The sequence below is a fragment of the Cuculus canorus genome, chromosome 3 (assembly GCF_017976375.1).
Source record: "Cuculus canorus isolate bCucCan1 chromosome 3, bCucCan1.pri, whole genome shotgun sequence".
Lineage (NCBI taxonomy): Eukaryota > Metazoa > Chordata > Aves > Cuculiformes > Cuculidae > Cuculus > Cuculus canorus.
The window spans coordinates 54,081,486-54,102,315 of record NC_071403.1 but is presented as its reverse complement, the minus strand read 5'-3'; the positions used below and the strand labels follow the sequence as shown (position 1 = coordinate 54,102,315).

General features: G+C 39.6%; 1 protein-coding gene across 3 annotated transcripts in view; it reads left to right on the top strand.

Annotated features, from left to right (window-relative positions):
• The window catches only part of UTRN (utrophin), a 336,261-nt gene that overhangs the window by 51,335 nt on the left and 264,096 nt on the right, over positions 1-20,830 (top strand). The window contains exons 10-21 of one of the 3 annotated variants that reach the window (XM_054061674.1): positions 56-237; positions 882-1,032; positions 2,388-2,507; positions 3,225-3,326; positions 6,949-7,056; positions 7,642-7,821; positions 9,118-9,287; positions 11,465-11,588; positions 13,278-13,365; positions 15,770-16,002; positions 16,227-16,407; positions 18,929-19,074. In XM_054061674.1, coding sequence (XP_053917649.1) covers positions 56-237; positions 882-1,032; positions 2,388-2,507; positions 3,225-3,326; positions 6,949-7,056; positions 7,642-7,821; positions 9,118-9,287; positions 11,465-11,588; positions 13,278-13,365; positions 15,770-16,002; positions 16,227-16,407; positions 18,929-19,074 — 1,785 coding nt within the window. Of the gene's footprint in view, positions 1-55; positions 238-881; positions 1,033-2,387; positions 2,508-3,224; positions 3,327-6,948; positions 7,057-7,641; positions 7,822-9,117; positions 9,288-11,464; positions 11,589-13,277; positions 13,366-15,769; positions 16,003-16,226; positions 16,408-18,928; positions 19,075-20,830 lie in introns of those variants that run through there. The other 2 variants (XM_054061672.1, XM_054061671.1) reach the window with 2 other exon arrangements.

Genomic DNA, 20,830 nt, shown 5'->3' with positions numbered 1-20,830 from the left:
TAGACTCACATAGGAACTCACAGATTGGTGATGTGGCTGGTTGTACCATTTTCAGGGTTTTATGATGGAACTGACTGCACATCAGAGCAGTGTTGGCAATGTCCTGCAGGCTGGGAACCAACTGGTGGCCCAGGGAAATCTGTCACCCGAAGAGGAGTTTGAGATCCAAGAGCAAATGCTACTGCTGAACTCCCGCTGGGAGGAGCTCAGGGTGGAGAGCATGGACAGGCAGTCCCGGTGAGTCATGCTGTGCAACTTCTTCTGGAACTGCAGGACTGACCTCAGGTGCTTACTGCACTTCTGAGGAGTTGATTTGCATCCATGTGTAAGACTTTCAGAATTAACATTTCAGTTTGACATCGAAATACACCTTTTTTGTGTGTTCCAAGGTGAAACAAAATACGTTAATGTAAATTTTTGATAAAGTATTTTGACTGTTATGTAAATGCGCCAGACTAAATTTATAGTATCTACATGCACTAGTTACATTAATGTTTTTAATATTGTTTCAGTAGTTTAAGTTCCTCAAAGCATACAGTAGATATGGATAGCTGTGTGTTAACACAGCTAAAATCACTTAGAATTTTTCTGGCCTGTGGGTTATCAAGGGAGAAACTGCTTCTTGTTGCAGCTCTCAGCAGAGACTCTCTTAGTGGCAAATCCTTCTTGTAAAACAATCCCTGATATAAATTGTGTAATTTAACTTTCTTGAGAAAGAAAGAAGGATATTTAAATAATGTGTTCCTTAGCTTAATGGTGAAAATTTAGCCTGGTGATAGTTTGTTTATGAATGGCCTTGCTTCTTTCTTGTAGGAACTAGAACTTAGTTTCTTTTTCTTGGGAAAACTGTTTCTGAAATAACTCTGTGCTTCCCACTGCAGTCTGCATGATGTGCTGATGGACCTCCAGAAGCAGCAGTTGCAGCAGCTGTCTGACTGGCTGACGGTCACAGAAGAACGTATTCAGAAGATGGAATCTCAGCTTTTAGCAGATGACTTGGAATCTCTTCAAAAACAGCTGGAAGAACACAAAGTAAACCTTTTAGTTAATATTATGGGAGAAGTATTTGAAAGATGTGTATGTTGGTGGGTTCCTTAGAGAAACTTGATTGTGCCAGAAATCACATGTGGCTGTGCTTGAAGGGCTGCATTTGATATCTGGAAAATGGTGATGGTGGGGTGGAAAGGAACTGGAAGTTTCTCAAGTGTCTTTTTAATTGAACGCTTAAGTACTGATCACTACAGCAGAAACTTCTTTGCTCCATGCAGGAAGTGGAAGTTGTAGGGAAAATTGTTACCTTCAGTTTGTGCAGAAAATGAGGTGTCCCCAGGTGAATTATTGGTGTGAGGGACAATGTAAAATGTACTGTGTACAAACTTGCCTTTAATTACTGGCAGGCATGGCTAAAATAATGCGGGAGTTAAAGCTATTAGGAAAGCTCACTCAAGTTGCTGATTTTAGTCCCTGCTGTTACCCTGATGTGGCATCCTAAGGGGTTGCATAGGCACTGCTCTCTGTGCTCAATGTTTTGGCAGTGGTTTTCATCTCAAGCTTCTGGATGGGAGTCCAGCCTTTCTAGCCTGCAGGGTTTAGAAGGTGAATGATGGCATTTTGGTACTTGTCATGGTTGCAGCTTTGGTTTTTGTACTCAGTGCTGAGTTTGACCTTCTCCCAATCACTGGACACATCTCATAGGGCAAGAACTGTGGAATATTTTTAGTCTATGTAATTACCTGTCCCACATTTGCATTCTGTCCTTTGTCTTCGAAGTCTGGGGAGATTGAAGTGTGTTGTTCACGAAGTAGCTTAGAATATTGTAGAATGAAAAGCGATACTTACAGCAGTGTAAAGGCATATTGATGTTGCAGAGATTTCAGATTTTTCATGCTATCTGTTCTTCTGGAAATTGCATGAATATTTAATTATCTGTATGTTCTGTATGCATTCTTCAGTTTTCAACTATTGTCTTTAAACATCATGATCAAAGATAGCACTTAAGACTTAAGAGAATTATATTGCTAGCTATTGAAAGATGAAAGTTTTTAGTGATTTTTCATTGTTTAGCATGCTGTGTGATACTTTCTTATTAAAAATATTTTTAGTAGAAACACTTACAGTAGACACGTGCATTTGCAGTTGTAATATGATTCTCCTTGCATGCAGCTTAAAGCACTCCATATTTTCCAGCATTGACAGAATGGCTTTTGGTTGATTTTTAGCAGTCTTTTGCTTAGATTTATTTAAACTGTGCAGTGATTCCCAGTGGTAAATTCTGTGCTTAACTGTTGGATCTAAAGTACTTTGCTGCAGAAGTTGTTAGTCACTGTGGCCAAATAGCAGGTTAGCAAATGTATTCAAAGTTGATAGCATCTGCTTTGTTTTTCTAGAGCCTGCAGAGTGACCTAGAGACAGAACAGGTGAAGGTAAACTCCCTAACACACATGGTTGTGATTGTTGATGAAAGCAGTGGGGAAAGTGCAACAGCTATTCTGGAGGAACAATTGCAGGTAAAATGTTATAACTTTTTTTTAGTGGTAGTAGCAGGACCTTAAAACCTTTGTACATAATTTTTAGTCAACCTTTCTGTTTCAAGACAATTTATACTAGAAAGCAATTTGAAGTAATGTTTTTTTTAGAAGTAATATTAATGTAAAGATTGCTAAATTTTTGCTCAAGCAAATCTGAAATCTGGAAAAAATGCTTTGACTTTCAAGCTCAATTCCTGATGAGTCAAGCTGTAGTATATCCTTTCAGCATTTCTATTAAAATGGGAGGCATGTAGTGTACAACTGATACTTTGCTTAAGTAATTTTCATTAGGAAATTGAAAACTGATGGGAAAAATATTTAAAGGCATGAGCAGAATTTATCTAGAGAATATATTTTGAATTATTTTCCTATAATTGTCAGAAATTAGTAACTGTAACCTGAAGTGTAGGGTGTGTGAAACAACTCACTGAAACAGAATTCATGGTGTGTTCGCTGCCTTTGAAGTCAATTGAGTAGCTGAGTGACTTGAGCAAGAGCAGAGATAAGGCCGTAGGTGAATGCTCTTGACAGTTTTAACCTCCAGCTTTGTGCAATACAACAATGGTGATCACGGGCAAGGAAGTAGCTATAATGTAGAAAGAGGCTACTGTGAAGTAGAAATTGTGCTTTTGAATATCTGATCCTCGGGTTTCCTTGTGAGGCTCATGAATGTTCATGAGTTTCCTGCTTTTGTAGAGGCTTGGTGAGCGGTGGACAGCAGTTTGTCGCTGGACTGAGGAACGACGGGTCAAGTTGCAAGAAATCCAAATTTTATGGCAGGAGCTGCTGGAAGAGCAGGTTGGTAGCTTTACAGTTCCACAGAGTGACTGGTAGATTGGTGGAGGAAAAACAACAAAGCAAAAAAACTCCTAAGCATCTTAGTAGAATTTAACAGCTCTCAAAAAAAAATCCTTGAAAAACTAGGTTTTGTTGTTTGAGTTCCACTGTTTCTTGAGGAGTGGAGTAGCTGTGCAGCATGAGAGAAGTATTTTCTCTGGTTTAAGAAAATGCTTAACTCCTTGTGCAGTATAACTGGGAAGGGCACAACTATGATCAGGGGACTGGAGCACCTCCTATACAATGATGGGCTGAGAGATTTGGGTTTGTTTAGCCTAGAGAAGAGAAGGCTCCAGGGAGACCTTACAGCGGCCTTCCGCTACTTAAGGGGCAGCCTACAGGAAAAATGGGGTGGGTCGCTCTTTGTCAGGGAGCGCAGGGATATGACAGTGGGTAATGGTTTTAAGCTGATATTTTTTTATATTAGGAAGAAGTTTTTTACTGAGCAAAGTGAGACACTGGAACAGGTTGCGTAGACAAGTCATGGATTCCCCATCCCTGGAGAGGTTTCCCAATCAAAGCCAGGCTAGATGAGGTTTTGAGCAACCTGATCTATTAGAAGGTGTCCCTGCCCATCACAGAGGGGGTTGAAACTAAGTGATCTTTTAAGGTCCCTTCCAACCCAAACCATTCTATGATTATAAAACTTTCTAAAGTAGCTTGTGAAATGGCCAAGAAATGGGAATATCTGCAACAGCGAAATAACCGTGAATCACTAAGTATTTGGTGGTTTGGTAGTTACAGAAATTTTCCTAATTAAAGAGTACATGCTTCCAATGTGGATGTGTACACAATTTTGCAATCAACTAATCAATAGATACTGTGTTCAAAATCGGTAACAAAACATTTGGTTTCTATAGTGAAGCATGTAGTTCATCTCATTTTGCTGCGTTTAGGCAAACAGTTGAACTGTGAAGAGCATAGTATTGTTGAGTTTTGTCTTGCTTTCATATTGCATGCTTTACATAAAATATGCTGCTCAAACACAGATTAACTAATGGCATTAAAAGTATGAGAACACAACTATACGTTAGATTTGCATGCCTAATGCTAGTACTTCTTTTGTGTTTCAACTTGAAATTTGGCTTTTTCCTTTGAAGGTTTTAATTAAATGATTTTATTGTGTTAAATGATGGTATTTGTCACTGTGAGCTACTGTTTAAACTGTGCAGCACACCCATATTGTTTAGACATTTGAAAGTAGAACAACAGTGCTGATATAGCTGTTGCTATCAGTTACAGCCCGGTTTCTTTGACAGGGATGTTTTGTCTGCTTTTTTTGGGGGTTGTCTGTGTTTCTCCATGACCCTTCCCATATCTATTTGCAGTATATTGGTAAGATGAATTTGCAACTTGTGACCTTGTTAATAGAGACCCAAGGCTCAGATTCTGTTTTGTCCAATGCCAAGTATCTATTTCTATTTCTTCCAAAAACTTCATTGGCCTATGTTTACATACATATACAAAATTGTGTGCTAACATTTTCTGGCAGCTCTTGGTCCAGATAAGTCTCCAAGTTGAGAAATAAGGATTCTTTGAAAATCCTTGCTCTGTGTGTCAGGGTACAGGCTTCCAGTGCCTTCAGTTTAGATGACCCTTCGTAAACATGTTTTCTGTTCTCTTCCACCCTTATATTCGGACAAAAGTGACCACTCATTAACTATTAACAAAACTGTTAAGTGTCGTAGAATCATAAAATGATTTGGGTTAGAAGGGGCCTTTAAAGATCTAGTCCAGCTCCTCTGCAGTGAGCAGGGACATCTTCAACTAGATCAGATTGCTCAGACCCTGTCCAGCCTGACCTTGAATGTTTCCAGAGGTGAGGCATCTACCACCTTTCTGGGCAACCTGTGCCAGTGTTTTATGACCCTCACTGTAAAATTCTTCCTTAAATCTAGTCTAAATCTACCCTCTTCTAGCTTAAAACTATTACCCCTTGTCCTATTGCAACAGGCCCTGCTAAAAGTTCTGTCTCCTTCCTTCTTAAAAGCCCCTTTAAGTATTGAAGGGCCACAGTAAGGTGTCCTGTAGCCTTCTCTAGACTGACCAACCCCAATGCTCTCAGCCTTTCCTCATAGGAGGTGTTCCAGTCCTCTGATTAATTTTTGTCACTTTCTATTGGAGTTGCTTTGCTTTCAGTTTTTCTTTATCTATATGTAATTTTGTTGCTCTGTAAAACTGAAAAAAATTAATTGGTGTTTATTTAATGTAGAATGTCAGATAAGTAATGAGAAGTTCATTTTAGTTGCTTTGGATCGGCCCACATTTTCATTTGTTGTTCAACTCTGGATAATCCATTTATTACTAACGTGTTTGAATTTTCTGTCCATAACAACTAAGTGACCTACAGAATTACAATTTGAAGCTAATTAAAAACATTAATACAAATATTTTTAACACAAAAGTAAATAAGACTTAGGTTCTATCACTTTTTTCCATTCCGCCCAACCAGATGGAGACATGAGCAGCAGTGATGCATCAGCATTTTTGTGGCTGCCTAGAAATTTTTTGGAAACCACATTATGAAGTCAACACAGTTCTTGCCACTAAGGAAACAAATTATTCAATCAGTGCCAGATATCTCCTAGCACTGGGAATTCTATTTCAGTTTTCTAGGAGAGTTATCTGACTGCTGATTTAGCAGAAATTAATTGAATACATTGAAGGGGTTTTAAGCCTCTTATGCATAAAGTATGTTGGCTGAAGTGCCAGCATGATTTTTCCAGAGTGTGTGGTGTTACAATTGTTTCTCACAGCCTTATGGCATTTCTACTACCATAGTATTTGTGGTCTGTACATTTTGTGTATTGATTTACATTGGCAATGTAAACTGCCTTAACCTTTTGGCCCAAAACTTGCTGTAGTCAGTTTTGGGACAATGCCAAAAATATACAGCTAGACTGTTGTGAAGTGTTTATCAACAAAAAGATCTACCTTCATATATCTTTTTATTTATATTTTTAAACACAGAGGAGTAGCAGCTGTGCCATGGAACTTGGTAGAGAGCTGGGTGTTCTCCCTATGGAAATGGCTGCAGCAGCAATGCATTGCACTGTCAGATCCCTGAGTTAGTATTATTCAAAGCAGACCACTCCAGCTCTCAGCAGCTGAAGTTATTTTGCACCTGCAAGTAGGTACAATAAACAGGGAGGTGAATAATTGACAGCCAAGTCTTTGACTCACTGCCTAGGCTAAAAGTTCTGGATTATCAGTGGTGTAGCTTCTGTGAGAAAATCTATTATGGCTGTTTTTCAATCAAAGAGGAAGGTTGGAGAATTGAAGCATTTGTATTTTAGTATGTGTAATTCTGAAATAAGTCCTTTATCTACTCTATGGTGGATATCTTGGAGGTACACTGGTATATTGAGAAACAGTGTTGTTGAAATTTCACTGGAAAGTATTTCTTCATAGTCTGATATTTTTTGTCTCCTTTTATATACTTTTTTTGTTAATGCCAACTGAAAGCCTTGCATATAAAGACTTCAACACTGTGCTTTGAATGCAAAGTTATTAAGAAAGGAATTGTAAATAGCTGTTTGACAAACATAGTGTTTTCTTATGGTGTCTTTCTTATGACCTGCAGTGCTTACTGAAAGCTTGGTTAACTGAGAAAGAAGAGGCTTTGAGTAAGGTCCAGACAAGCAACTTCAAAGATCAAACAGACCTGAGTGTGAATGTTCGAAAGCTAGCTGTGAGTATTGTTGTCCTGCTCTAGTCTGTTAAGTCTCGTAGACTAAATGAATGATAAATAACCAGTTTGACCCTAACAGGAGCTGTGAATAAATGTTGCTTTGGAAGCCAGGATGATGCTGTCTCCTTGCCAGATTCTATAACTTGAATTTAAAAGATTTGTACAACTTACTATGTGGTCATTCCAGGTTGGCGTGCCAAACTTTGAAACAGCTATCCTGGCTTTTTGACAGGGTTTGGAGTTTATTGCAGGCCACCAGTCAGCTGTGTTTTCCAAAGTGTGGGTTTGTGGTTTGTGTTTTTGGTTTTGTTCTTTTTTAAATACACTTCTGTAGCTTGTACCTGCACTAATAATTCGTAACTGTTACTAAAGAGATATTACTGACTGCTCTAGGAGCTGTTTCAAGGATGCGCTCTTTAAAGGTGTCTATTAGTGCTTTGGTACACAAGAGCACTGTTCTGAAACCGTGAAAGTTTCAGAATGTACTACCTGAGCCAGTACATTCCCTTCCTGCACCATGGAATTAAAAATTAACATGTGGCAGAATACTTGATGTTGTCTTTCCTCTTTTTTTTTTAACTTCAGATTTTGAAAGAGGACATGGGTATGAAAAGACAAACACTAGACCAGCTGAACGAGCTAGGTCAGGATGTGGCCCAAATCCTTGGGAGCGGCAAAGCATCCAGTAAAATCGATCAGGATCAAGAAGAACTGACTCAGAGGTGGGATAGTTTGGTTCAGAAGCTGGAGGATTACTCTAACCAGGTACTTAGAAGGGCTTTATTACTCCTTAGCTGTTTAGATGTCTGTGTGTATGCAAACCTCATTGGTACTGTCAGCAAGAATTGCCCAGGGGAGTTCTTAGCATCAGGCTGGAGGGGCAGGTGAGTGCTATTTCATGTGGGGCTGACTTTATCTGCTGACCAAGCTGTCTGTATTTTTGATCTTCAAAACCCCAAGTTGTTAACCTGACTAGTACTATTACTCCTTTCTCACACAGATTAAGCCTCATTTTTCTGATGAGTAAAGCAGGCTTGCCATGTATTATCAATCAATGCAAATGCCTTTAAACATTATAAGAGTGCTGGGACTGGATTAAATCTGATAGTAAAAGAAAACAGACAAAACCCCAAACCCAGAATAGATAAATAAATGGGAGTCATACAAGTATTTATGCTCTGTGAGTATGATTTCTCATCTGTTGAAAATAGAGTAGTTGTTCGTTTGATATGTAATGATGATAGTCAAGCTGGATTGCTAAATGTTTATTTTAGTACTTTGAGTGCTTGGTAATGTTTTTATTCAGACAAAACTCCCATTGGTTTCTGTGAGAATTTTGTTTGACGGTTTTATGACTTATACGCCCCTTTTTTGTGATATTGTAATGTTATGGTGAAGGCTGTGGCACTGATTCACGATCCATTTAGTGTATAGGGAATGAGCTGTGCAGTCTGTGTAGGGGTGAATTTCAGCCATGTGGCTTTAATTTTTTTTGTGTTGGAGTCAAAGTGCTGGAGAGTGCCAAAACCTGTCTTTATCCTTTCAATGACCCTAAATATCAAGCACCTACTTGGAACTTACAGGTTGATTCCCATGGGACTTAACATGATAACCCTTTAAAGAATTTGGAAGGTTTGTATTGACTTGAGTGAAGTTTTAGATCAAATGCACTGTGTATCAGCTCTTTGAGATCTAGGCCTGATTTTATGGAATAAGAGTATAAAATATAGAATTGTATGTAAATAAATGTAAAGAACCTTAATTCTTTATATGAAGTAAGCAATTATGAAAGAAAATAGAATACTTAATTTATTGATTTTGGTTCACTTGCATTGGCATGAAGTTCTAGTTGAAATGAGTTGTGTGGTTTATATCTGTAAAATGAGTATAATGAAGTTTTTCTGTGGATTGCATCTATGATGGTGCCTCATGATGGCTAGGTGTCATCATTTGTGGGAGTGAATGGGCTTTTATGACTGGTGAATAAAAGGAACTAAGCAAAACCAATTAATTTTGTGTTGGAAAAGGTATTTAACCCTTCCACTAAATTATTTTGTGTAGGTGACTCAAGCTGTAGGAAGCATAGGGATGTCACAGGTTTCACAGAGGGTGGCTGCAGAAACAACGCTGTTGAAGGAACAGATAGTGGTGAAACAGTCCAGACAGGAGTTGCCGCCACCACCACCACCAAAGAAAAGGCAAATGCCAGGGGACAGTGAAGCAAAGAAAAAGTAAGTATATGTTACTGCCATTTTCCTTTGCTCACTAGATATTATAGACTTGTGTCTCCTGGTCTTGCCTTTTGGCTCTTCTATGTAAGTGAGGAATACATAAGTTGTGGCTGAGAGTGTGGGCTTGGTCAATGGGAAGGAAATGTAATGTACAGCCTTGTTTTCAGAGCAATAGAAAGCCTGCAGCTTTCATTAATTTCAAAGGGAAATGGTGGCATTTCACAAAAAATCAGGTCTTCAGTTGTTTGTATGTCAATTCCTTTGCTGAAAGATAGAACTAATGATATTTACTTTCTGTTGGAAGAACGTCTTTGGTTGTGTAAGTGCCAAATATTTTTATTTCTAATCTCCATAAAATACATGGGAGAAATGAAGGAAAGTGCACAGAAGACTCAGACATACTCTATCTACCTGGTATTTAGTAATAAGAACAATATTATAGTGATGTCTCCTTTCACAAGTGTAGGTGGAGTGGCTGATTGATTTGCATGTACAGAATCATGGAATAGTTTGGGTTGAGAGGGATGTTAAAGGTCATTAGTTCCCATAGGCAGAGGCACCTTCCACTAGATCAGTAGAGCCTCAATCCCCTGATCGTCTTAAAGATGATCCACCTCTCCTCCCTACAATGAGCAGGGACATCTTTAACTAGATCACGTTTCTCAAAGGCCCATTTGTCTTGAGCACTGCCAGGGTTAGGGCATCCACAACTTCTCTGGGCAACCTGTTCCTGTGTTTCTCTAACCTCACTGTAAAGGAAGCTTCTGCCCTAGTGCTACAGGCCTAGCTAAAATGTGTCCCAGTCTTTCTTGTAAGACCCCTTTAAGTACTGGAAGGCTGCTATGGGTTCTTTCTGGAGCTTGCTCTTCCCTAGGCTAAGCAGTATTTAATGACGTCTTGCAGTGCCTCTATCAAGTAGCATACCCAAAAGCAAAGGAATTGTTTCAAGATAAAATAAATTCTTTATACTGATCATCGTTTTGCTTCTTGTGCCTGCCTGAGAAAATGGGCATTTCTTGAGATCGCACTGGTTTAAGCTTTAGGCGGTTGTTCAGGGAGAAGATGGAGGGCTGTGTCAAGAGCAAGGAGTTGCTCTGCTAGGTGATGTTTGCACAGCAAAGCAGAGTTCTGTTCATTTTTATTGAGGAGGAGGAAAGGTTTGGAGGGGTGAGGAAATTGCCCAGACCTTCTTGAGGACCTTGGTCAGATTCTCCAAGCCCTGGTGGAAGTGGTGTGTGGATGTGGGTGTCCCAGGGCAGTAATATGCAGTTGGCAACACATCTATCCCTTTTCTGAGTCATACAAACTATTTTAGACTTTGAAAGCAAAAGTGATTTGATCTGTTCTCTTTTCTTAGAGTTCAAACTGTATTAAGAACAGTCAAAGCAGTTGAAAATTCCTTATGCTTTTACCTCATCCTAGTTACTTCTGTTGAAACCAACAAACAGCCAGTAACTAGTTTTGCAGGTTTTCCCAGGAAAACACTCTGCGTTTGTTAGTAGGCTGTTATTCCATGTTAGAATTTATGCTGTTAGCTAATATAATTGTAATGTGGCCTAATGTGGTCTCTGTGGTACTTCTGTCCTTCTGAAGTTAGGTACAGCATTAGTTAACTCGGGGGTCGTGGTTTTTTTGTTTGGTTTGTAGTAGTGCTGGATTGTGGCTTTGCGGTTTTGGGCATAAGAAAGTTGTTAGTATAGATATGTCCAACTGTCAATAAAACACAAAGCTATAAGCTAATGTTCAGGCACTGTCACTGCCACGAGTGCGTAAGCTGCTACCATTTTAATTCAGGTCGAATAGTGTTGTAGACTTCTACGAAATCTAGAACGGTAATTCTTATTCGTCTTGTTCGTGAGGTTAGGTTTACTGCTTTCAAAATACACAGCATTAAGATTTCTTTTGTGAGCTATTAAAGTAGTTTGCTTGAAGATATGCATAAAAAACAAGAAATAAACTGCAACATACATTCTCAAGAATTTTGTCTATGGCAGGCTTTGGAAAGTCTGTTTCTGTCCTACCACCTGTAAGCAGCAGATGAGAAACATGAATCTTGTATGCAGCCTTACTGTCTTGGGATTGAGTAATGTGATGAACTTTAAGACTTCTGATTTATGAAGCAGTGTGACTGAATAGGGAAAAATGACAAAAAATAATTGTCTGACCTTTTAAACCAGGTTTGATGCTGAAAGTACTGAGCTCTTGAACTGGATTTCAAAATCAAAATCTGCCATTCAGGCCACAGACATCAAAGAGTACAAGAAGATGAGAGAGACTTCAAACATGAAAGAAAAGTTGAAGGTAAAATGGGGAGATAAGTGTGTTCTGGTGAATAGTGTATTTTGTCTCTAAGCTCACTGTCAGCTGGAGGCGTGGGCTGATCCACGTGCTTCACAGGGATTAAAGCCTTTAGTTCAATAGTTTCAGAACTGGACATGTATGGAAATAGCAGACCAGCTGGACACAAACTTTTGCTGTTGTTGGGTTGCACAGTCTACAGGAAGTTTTAAAAACATGTATTATTGATGTCCCCTTTGGAATCTCGTGTGTCTTCATGGTTGATATCCTTTCCATTAAGCAGCATATTATGACTTAATGTATCACATTTGGAGGTGGACTTGATTGACACCACTTTTATAATTTTGGCAGAGATGGGCCAGTGGGCTGCTCAGAGACCCCTTCAGTTGTGCTGTGATACTCTGCATGCACAGTACCACCTAGGGTCCAAAGTGATCTGTTAGTGTTTGTGTATGTTGCTTGCTCTATTAATTTTGGAGAAAACCTGGTAGCTACAACTTGTGTGATATTACTGATCTGCAAGACAGAATACGTAATTCTGCAGAATCTTATGGGAGGAATAACCATTGACCATGAAATAACCATTTAATCTTCTGTTTCAGGAGTGTAGTTTTGCCTTTTCTCATCCTTGAGCATGCTTTGTTAATGAATGGTTACTGGAGCTTTAGTAGGACCCACTCAATTTGAGTCTTTTGGAATCAAAGACAATACTTAAAAATATCTGTAAGGATATTCCTTCTCAGTACTGTAGAACAAAATGTTTTGAATGGCAGTGCTTTGGGAAATAAAATCCAAACCAACTCTCTCAATAGTTTATTTATAGAAATTCATGAATATTTGTAGGCCTTTTTAAAACAGGCTCCCACCAGGTTCCCAGGAACAGTACTGTTTTTAAATGATTGGGCTTTAAGTGGGTAGGACAGCGTTTGTTCTTCCCAGCTGGGTAAATAAATGCATGCTGCTTCTGAATTTGTTGTAGCAAGTCTAAACCAGGGTAATGAGCTTGGACATTAGCTTTGAAAAAAAGATTAATTTGAATGTACTTTACAGTCTCAGAAAATATTGAAGATGTGACATTGTGGCCAAGGAACTAATCCTCTGTGGATGGATTCGATCTCTTGGCTCACGCAAGAGTATTCACCGATGTGTGACTTCAGGAAGGAACTTGTTCCTCTAAAAATCTTGGTTTTCTTGGATTTCCCTCAGTTTCTTTATGAAAGTGTGAACCACTAGAGTGGATTACAAACGGGCTGTAGTTTGTGCTAGCTGGGCATAACAGCAACAGGCGGTTGTTCCTTTTTGCTGGAAATCTCAGTAGAGAGTATAGAAGTGAAGGGGCTGTTTAAAAAGGTCTTTTTTCCACTGGATCATGTTAATTACAGTTTTTAATCACTGGTGACTTGTTATAGCCAGTGTTCCAATATCTGAATCCATGTGACAGGCTTGTTAACCTATTTAATACTGACTTGTTTCTGATGTTATACTATTCTTGCTTAACTGGCACTTCTGAGAGCTAACTCCTTTTGCAGTTGTCTCAGCTAACAGGACCAACATGTCTTGGATGCTGTATCCAAGAAAACTGCCATATGTTTTGGGTAGTAGTGGGAAAGTGTGTTACCTGGAAGGGGGGGGTGTTGGAATCTAAGAAAAATTAGTCTCTGAAACTGTGTTCTTTTGGGGTTCACTTTGTAGGTGATCGAAAAAGAAAAGCTTGAAAAAAGCCAAAAATTAGATGAACTGAAACGAAGTGGACATTTTCTTTTGGATCAAATGGGAAAGGGTAAGTGACATGAAGGTTTTTCTGTTTTGTGGTTTAATCAGATAAGTTATTATGAAATGAGAGTGAAATATAGTACCTCCAGTTAAGCATCGCAATATATTCCTTCCCTCTCCTTCAGTTTTCTTTCTTTCAGAGACAATTGTCATTGTTACTGTTACCGATTAATGTGTTGTTTTCTATTAAAGCTTACAGAAAATCAATATTAATATTCTAACGTGTTCATTTGCAACTTCATTTCTACTTCAATAAAAATAATCTTTACATTTCTTAAAATGGCAGTGACATCCTTTTTGGGGAAGGAGTTGGTTTAATTTTAAATCGTGTGGAGATTTTAAGTATAAAATTTTAAAATATAACTGCCTTGAAGTGGGAAATTTGGAAGTCAAATTTAGATCCCTAAATGTGTCCCTATTTGTAGTTTACTCTTTAAAACCTGTTAGTATGTTTTGATGATGCAGTTAGAATTGATGGCTTAAAGGCAAAAGAAAAACATATATACTTCAGAATGATTGTCAATTAAAGCACTTATTCCTAGAAATTTATAATTAATGTCAGTATAAGTTGGATCTTAAAGCCTTGCCAAGTTCTTGTATTGTAACATGACAAGTCCATCAGTGGAATGCGACTTTCTCCATATTAAAGAGCTGTTCATATAATGTACAGTCTTCTAGATCTGCTATGTACTTGGCTTCTGATGAAGTTGCTGCGGCTGGTATTATTGTCACATGAAAAGGTGGTATTGCTCTCCTACATGCTGAGCAGTATCCCTTCTGGAAAATGCTGATTTCTATTGGATTATCCAGCCAACCCCTTTGCCTGGATGCCCTAATCTACTAAGCATTTCTAGTCTTCTGCTCCTCGCCTGCTACAGCTAAGTGTTTTACAGTAGATGCCGTTGCCCTGAAGCCGATGGCTGGAAGGTACTGATTTGGCCTGGAGTGTGGGTTATAAAAATGCGTAGCTGTTCTTTGTCTTCAAATCTGGACAGAGATTGTCTCTCTCCCCTCTAAAGTCCTCCAGTTGTGATGGGCTGTGGCTATGAACCCAGTATCTGTTGGTAATCATGTGAAACGCATAGCTCAAACTGCATTGTATCAGTGAAAAATAAGATACAGAAATCGCTTGCTAATTTTTTGTCATCTTAGTTTGGGATTTGTAGAAAATAAACAGTGTGCAGCCTCTGGCTTTGTTAGGGTCTGCTGGCGTGTTTTCTCCAGCTCGGAATGCTTCTCTCCAAACCCAGACCTAGCTACGCTTGTGTGGAATAGTGAACGGCTCTGGCATGCATGTATATACATCCACTTCTGTCTCGGGGCTCATCCAGGCTGTGCTGTAATGGCAGTGCATTCATTGCGTGCATGCTTCTTGTATGACTGACTACAGTACTGTTGATGTGCCAAGTGTGTGGCCAGTGTGTGAAGTGTAGGGAGCGTCTATGCAGGAGAGCCTTCATGTGTACTTGCAGCCACCTGGCTGGCTGCTCTAACCAGAGCACTGGGCTCCACTTGTGCTAACGTGGTGAAGCACACTGATCCCTCCATGTGACTCTCCTGCTTATGCTCCGATCTAAATGACAGAGCTCTTAAATTGAAATAATCCTAATGTCTTATATAAAGAAAGTGGTGCTTTGAAAGAGAATCTGCATCAAAAACTTGAAATAGCAAGTTTGTACTGTTGAGCGCATATTGCACTGAAATTTCTTTGTGTGTGACAAAATCATTGGTTACTTCTGACACCTGAAGAAATGAACGAGGAATGGGTGGGAGATCTGTTCACTTCTGCTGCTGCATTGTCAGGTAGTGCATTGATTTGTCAACAGGACAGTGTAGCAAGTGCTTCATGTAGTCACTGAGTGAGAAATAACCTCGTGCTTTGTCATGTTGCTTTCATAGCTACCCATTACCCATTGTTAATTGTGTGTGCATGCATTGTTACATTGCTAGCCATCGCTGCGTCCCTCTCCCAGGCTGACAGGATTTCCATCTACCTCTTCAAGGAATTTCCTGATGCTATCCAACTTGCTGCTCTCCTTTTTCTTTGTGGAGTTCAGAATCATTAAGAAAACCCCTAATTTACTAGAAGTCTACTTAAATAAAGCTCATTTTACTAAAATCTATGTATCGACATTTAGGCACAAATGAAGAGTCATCGTCGAGAGTCAGCTTATGGTTATAAATTAAGAAGTTATCAAAGCATGGAAGGAAATGAATATCTCAGTTTTACTCTTATTGTGGAAATTAATGCTGAAACACTCATATGTACAGGTTTATGGATAGTGGGCTTGGAATAAAAACATTTTGCATGTTAATGTGAATGTCTACCTGTATCTGAAGAGAAGAAGGATTGAATGCCTATTAATCAAAATGTGTCGCAGTCAATATAACAATTTCTGTAATCTTTTTAGAGGGACTTCCTACAGGGGATATAAAAACTGTGATGGAGAAAATATTATCAGAGTGGAAAGATGTGGTTCAACATCTGGAAGAAGTGGCCAGAAAGATAAAGTACCAGGAAGATATAAATGTTTATTTTAAGGAAATGAATGAGCTTGAGAAGACTGTAATGAAGAAGGATGACTGGCTTAAAAATGTTTCCTCAGCATCCCAGCCCTCAGCAGTTCTGAAAGACTTATGTCAGGTAAATTTGCTAAACCTTGTTAATTTTGATTGGAAGCTGCTAGGAGCACAGAATATCAAAATTTCTAAGGGATCTGGGGCATCCAGTTTGACTGGAAGATTTGGCACCGGTGTCACAGAAGTACTTTAATATTGTCCTAGTAATGTGGAGGAGCTATGCTGTGGTAGCTGCTTTGTGTTAACAGGGCAAGTGTCAGATTTGGTTTTGTTTTCAATCTTTCACAGCAGGAGTTAGCTTCTCTTGCAAGCCTGAGTCCACGTCTGGAACACTTGAAAGCCACCTGCAAGGCACTCACATCTCAGCCCATGCCTCCACACTTCATTCAGGAGAGCTTGAATGGTTTTCTTGATCACTTCAAGTTGACTCGTCAGAAACTAGAGGAACGTCACCAGCAGCTGAAGAAAGGTAAAAATATGTGTACATACTTAGCGTAAGTCCTACTGATACTTGTTGTGATTTTTGTTTGTTTTGAACAAATTGAAAAGTTGGTGAATTCTGGTAGAGTTTTCCTACTGATTCTGGAAGGCTTTGAGTCAGGCTGACAATCTTTTTATCCACGTGGTGAAATATGAATATGACCTCCTCTGTGCACACTACAAAATGTATTGTTCCAAATATCATTCGGTGTTAAAAGTGATTATGCAAGGGTGCAACATTCCTGAAACTACATTTAAGGAATTAGCAAAACATATTTGAGGTGGATAATATAGTTCAAAAAAACACGTGTCTCTGGCATTTCAATAAATAAATAATAAGAGAAATGAAAAATGGAAGGTTAGGAGAACCTTGTAAAATTCAAGTGTGCCTATGTGAAATTTATTTTTTTCATAGCTGCTTTGAGCATGTTAGTCATACATAATTCCTTTAGGAAATTTTATCTTTTGAAGTGATTTGGAATCTGGCTTACTTTTCAGGCACTTTTTACTTGGGTTTGTTGCGTTAAATTTCATTATAAGCATTCAAGCCAGTCATGCTGGCTTCTAAAGGATTTTAAATGTACTGTGGAAAATATGTAGCTCTGTTAATATTTTACAGCTGAATAGCAGGAGCACAGACCTGAAAGGAGACTTTCCTTAGTTTTCATTTTGTTTCTGAGTATTTCAAGGAACTCTTTTGCTAACAGCTCCAAGTGGAAGAATATTAACACTACATTCTGTGTAATAAAAATAATAACTTACTAAATTGTTAGGTTATCTATATATTGTGTTGCACAAGACCTGCATCCTTTAACTGTATCCATTCAGAAAACTGAGTAACACATCTGTCTGCCATGCTCAAATTACAAGGTATGCTTTCATTCTTGCTAGAAGGAATGATTATTTTATGAATATTCTGAGTTCATGAACTTTTGAAAATTTTATTGGCATTGTGTATTTTGGTAATTACATGTTGTGAAAAAATACTTAATTTTTCATGCCACACATCACTTGAGGCATTATTAGTATATTTGAACCAGTTATTACTTGGTAAAACACCTTACATATTGTAATATGTTAAACTTGTATTTGTGTTTTTTAGTTAAAATTCTCTGCAGACTGTGTATTACTAGAGAACAAAGGAAAGTGTCAGTTCAGGACTTTGGCTGTTTATTTACAGCACAGTTTGAATTACTTTTAGGTAAAGGAGATTCCAGTCATTGAACTGGGAGAAGCAACTGATAGTGCTACTTAAGCGTTTGTCATCTTAGCAGGCTTTGACTGACAGAAGTCCAGCTCCTTTCATGGATGCTCTTTGAGCCTTTGAAAATTCCCCCATGGGGTGCTACTCAGTCTCATCTCTATGGGCATTTTTATGGGAGTTGTGACTTAGCCTCCTATTGACAAAAAAGTTACTTAAACTGTTTTCTTCTACTTCAGGATTTGCTGTCGTTTAGCAACAGTGTATCTATTTGCTTTCCCCTGATTTTTTTCCCCTCCTTTAAATTGGTACTGGCTTTTGAGAAGAGGAAGTCAGATAACTTATTCTCTCTAAAAATGTTGACTAATTCCTTAGTTGTAAATGTGACAGTTCTGACAGTAAGCTGTTGAAAAGTTACCTAGTGAGTCCGAACAAGGTGTAGATTAATTTTCACTTGTGGCAGTAATGAAATTGGTTAGGAATCCGGGGCTAGAGAATGTCCATACCACAGAAAGGGTATGGCAGCTGGAATCCTGTTCACTGCAGTCTTAAGTCTGGTATTTTTGTTCAGAAACACCAGAGTGAGGTGCTGCCTCCTGCGTGGGATTCCACGGGTGGCTGACTCCAGCAAAATGAGATGCAGTCAAATATTGCGGGCAGATACTCCATCCAAACTGATCCTTTTCAGTCTTCTTGGGTAGTGTCTCTGTTCTGACAGTAGACTGGAAGCTGCTATTTTTGTGTTTGTGTGTGTGTATATATATAAATGAAAGTAAAAAAGCCAAACCCTACTACTACACTAAAATGTATTTTGTTTATATAAATACTAGTTTATGTAGTTTCTCTGTAGTGTGTAGTTAATACATGGTTATTACACATAATACTTTATTCTATGTGTAGTAGATATGTGTTTGCATGTAAATAGTAGATATGTTTAGTTAAATACTAAACTGTGGTATTTAGACATACAAAATTCTAGGTGCTATTGATTCTACCATACTGCCCACCCAAGAGATTTATTATATACCTAAACACCTAAAATTCTAAAATTGAGATTGAGTTCTTGAATATCTTTTGGGGAGGCTTGTAATTGTAAATTTTATTACCACATTCTACATGACACATTTATATACTATATATTCTTAAAAAGGAAAAGTGTTACCATCAGTAAAGGTTTTTTTACCTCTTGGAAGATTCTTGTTTCTAAATGATTCTGATCATTTTGGGTATGTTCGCATCTTTCATGATTTGGATCTTATGTCTGTTTCCTTGCCCTGTATCTTGTTCCATTACTCTTCACTGATTCCAGAGATGGAAAGCCAGCCGAGCCAGGACTACGTTGACTCTCTGCAGCAGCTGAAGCTCACTCTGGGTGAGCTGGAGTGCAAGCAGCAGTCCCTTGCTAGTGGGCTGAGTGACCTCAGTAAGGTTGAGAAAGCCCTGCAGCAGGCAAAGGTAATTCTGAACCTTTCAGGTGAAGCAAGCAAGTTGCTTATTCAGTTACTGTCATCCTTCTTTCTCCTGCCTTCTTTTCAGTGGGGTGACTAAAACGTTACTCAGAGGGAAGTTGATCCAGGAAAGGTGTGTGGAAGCATCCTCTGGGGATTGCTTGCTGAAAGCAGGGCCACTGCAGGCTGATGAGGGGGATTTGTCCAGGTGCGGGCTGGTTATGTCCAAGCCCTCGGTGGACTTACACAGTTTCTTTTGCTGTCTGTGCCAAGAGAGCTGGGACTGCTTAGCTTGGGGAAGAGGAGGTTCTGAGGGGTGTTCTCTGAAGTGCTGCAGTGCCTCTGATCACCTTGGTGGCCTGCTCAGGCTCTTTCCACTATGCCCATGTCTCTGTTGTGCTGTGGAGCCCGAAAATGGATATCGGGGCCATGAAAGCATCGGCCTTCTAGGAACCTGATTGGATCAGGTTGGTGATCCAATCCAAGGTCTGCTCCTTTGCCACTGACTGCACTCGTGAGGAAAGCTAGGAGCTGGGGCCTGCCCTTAGCCTACTTCAGAGTTGCATTTCAGCTCTCCCTGCCTGAACTGCACCGCAGTTGTGCCCAGCCTGCTTGAGCTTGCTGCCCTGGGGAGGCTGTCTGTCCCGTGCAGCAATGTGGGCTCCCTGACCCTGCCTGTGCCCTCCCACTGAGGCTGGGATCTGGCTTATGATACTCTTCTACAAGCCCTGGGTATAGCCTGCCCAGCTGCAGAGTGCCTGCCTGCTTAAACTGTCTCTGAGGTTTAGTTGATTAACAAATCCATCCTGTTTCATCTTGCTTAGCTATTATGAGAGAGTAACTATACTTCTCTGGCCTCCAGATTCCCTTTGAAAGGGAAACAGTGCTTGCAAACTGTAAAGGTAATTGATGCACAAATTCTTTTCTGTCGAAAACAGTATTTTGTTGCCTCTGGGCATGATAACCTCATGAAGTTCAACAGGCCAACCGCAAGGTGTTCTGCACCTTGGTCAGGGCCATCCCAAGCTCCAATGCAGACTGGGTGGAGAATGGATTAAGAACAGCCCTGAAGAGATTGACTTGGATGATGGTAGATGAGAAGCTCAACATGAGTGGGCAATGTGTGCTTTCATCCCGGAAAGCCAACTGTATCTTGGGCTGTGTCATATGCGCAACCAGCCGGTCAAGGGGGGTGATTCTGCTCTCGTGAGACCTTACCTAGAGTACTCTGTTCAGCTCCAGGGTTCTCCGCACAGGAAGGACATGGATCTGTTAGAGCAAATCCAGAGGAGGGCCATGAAGATGATCAGGGAGCTGGAGCACTATGAGGACAGGCTGAGAGAGTTGGGGTCATTCAGTGTAGAGAAGAAGAGGGCTCTAGGAAGACTTATATCAGCCTTCCAATACTTAAAGGGGGCCTTCAGGGAAGCTGGGGATTCTCTTTATCAGGGAATTTCTGTCAGGGAGTATAGTGATAGGATGAGGGGTAATGGTTTCAAGCAGAAAGAGGAGATTTACATTAGATATTAGGGAGAATTTTACTGTGAGAGTGGTGAGGTACTGGCAGCTTGCCAAGAAGCTGTGGATGTCCCATCCCTGGAGATGTTCAAGTTCAGGTTGGAAGAGACTGAGTAAACTAATCTAGTGGAAGGTGTAAACTGAGTAAACTAATCTCAGTGGAGGCTGAAACTAGGTGATCTTTAAGGTCCCTTCCAATCCAAACCTCTAAGGTGACCTGTCAGTGATAGATTTTACCCTACTTT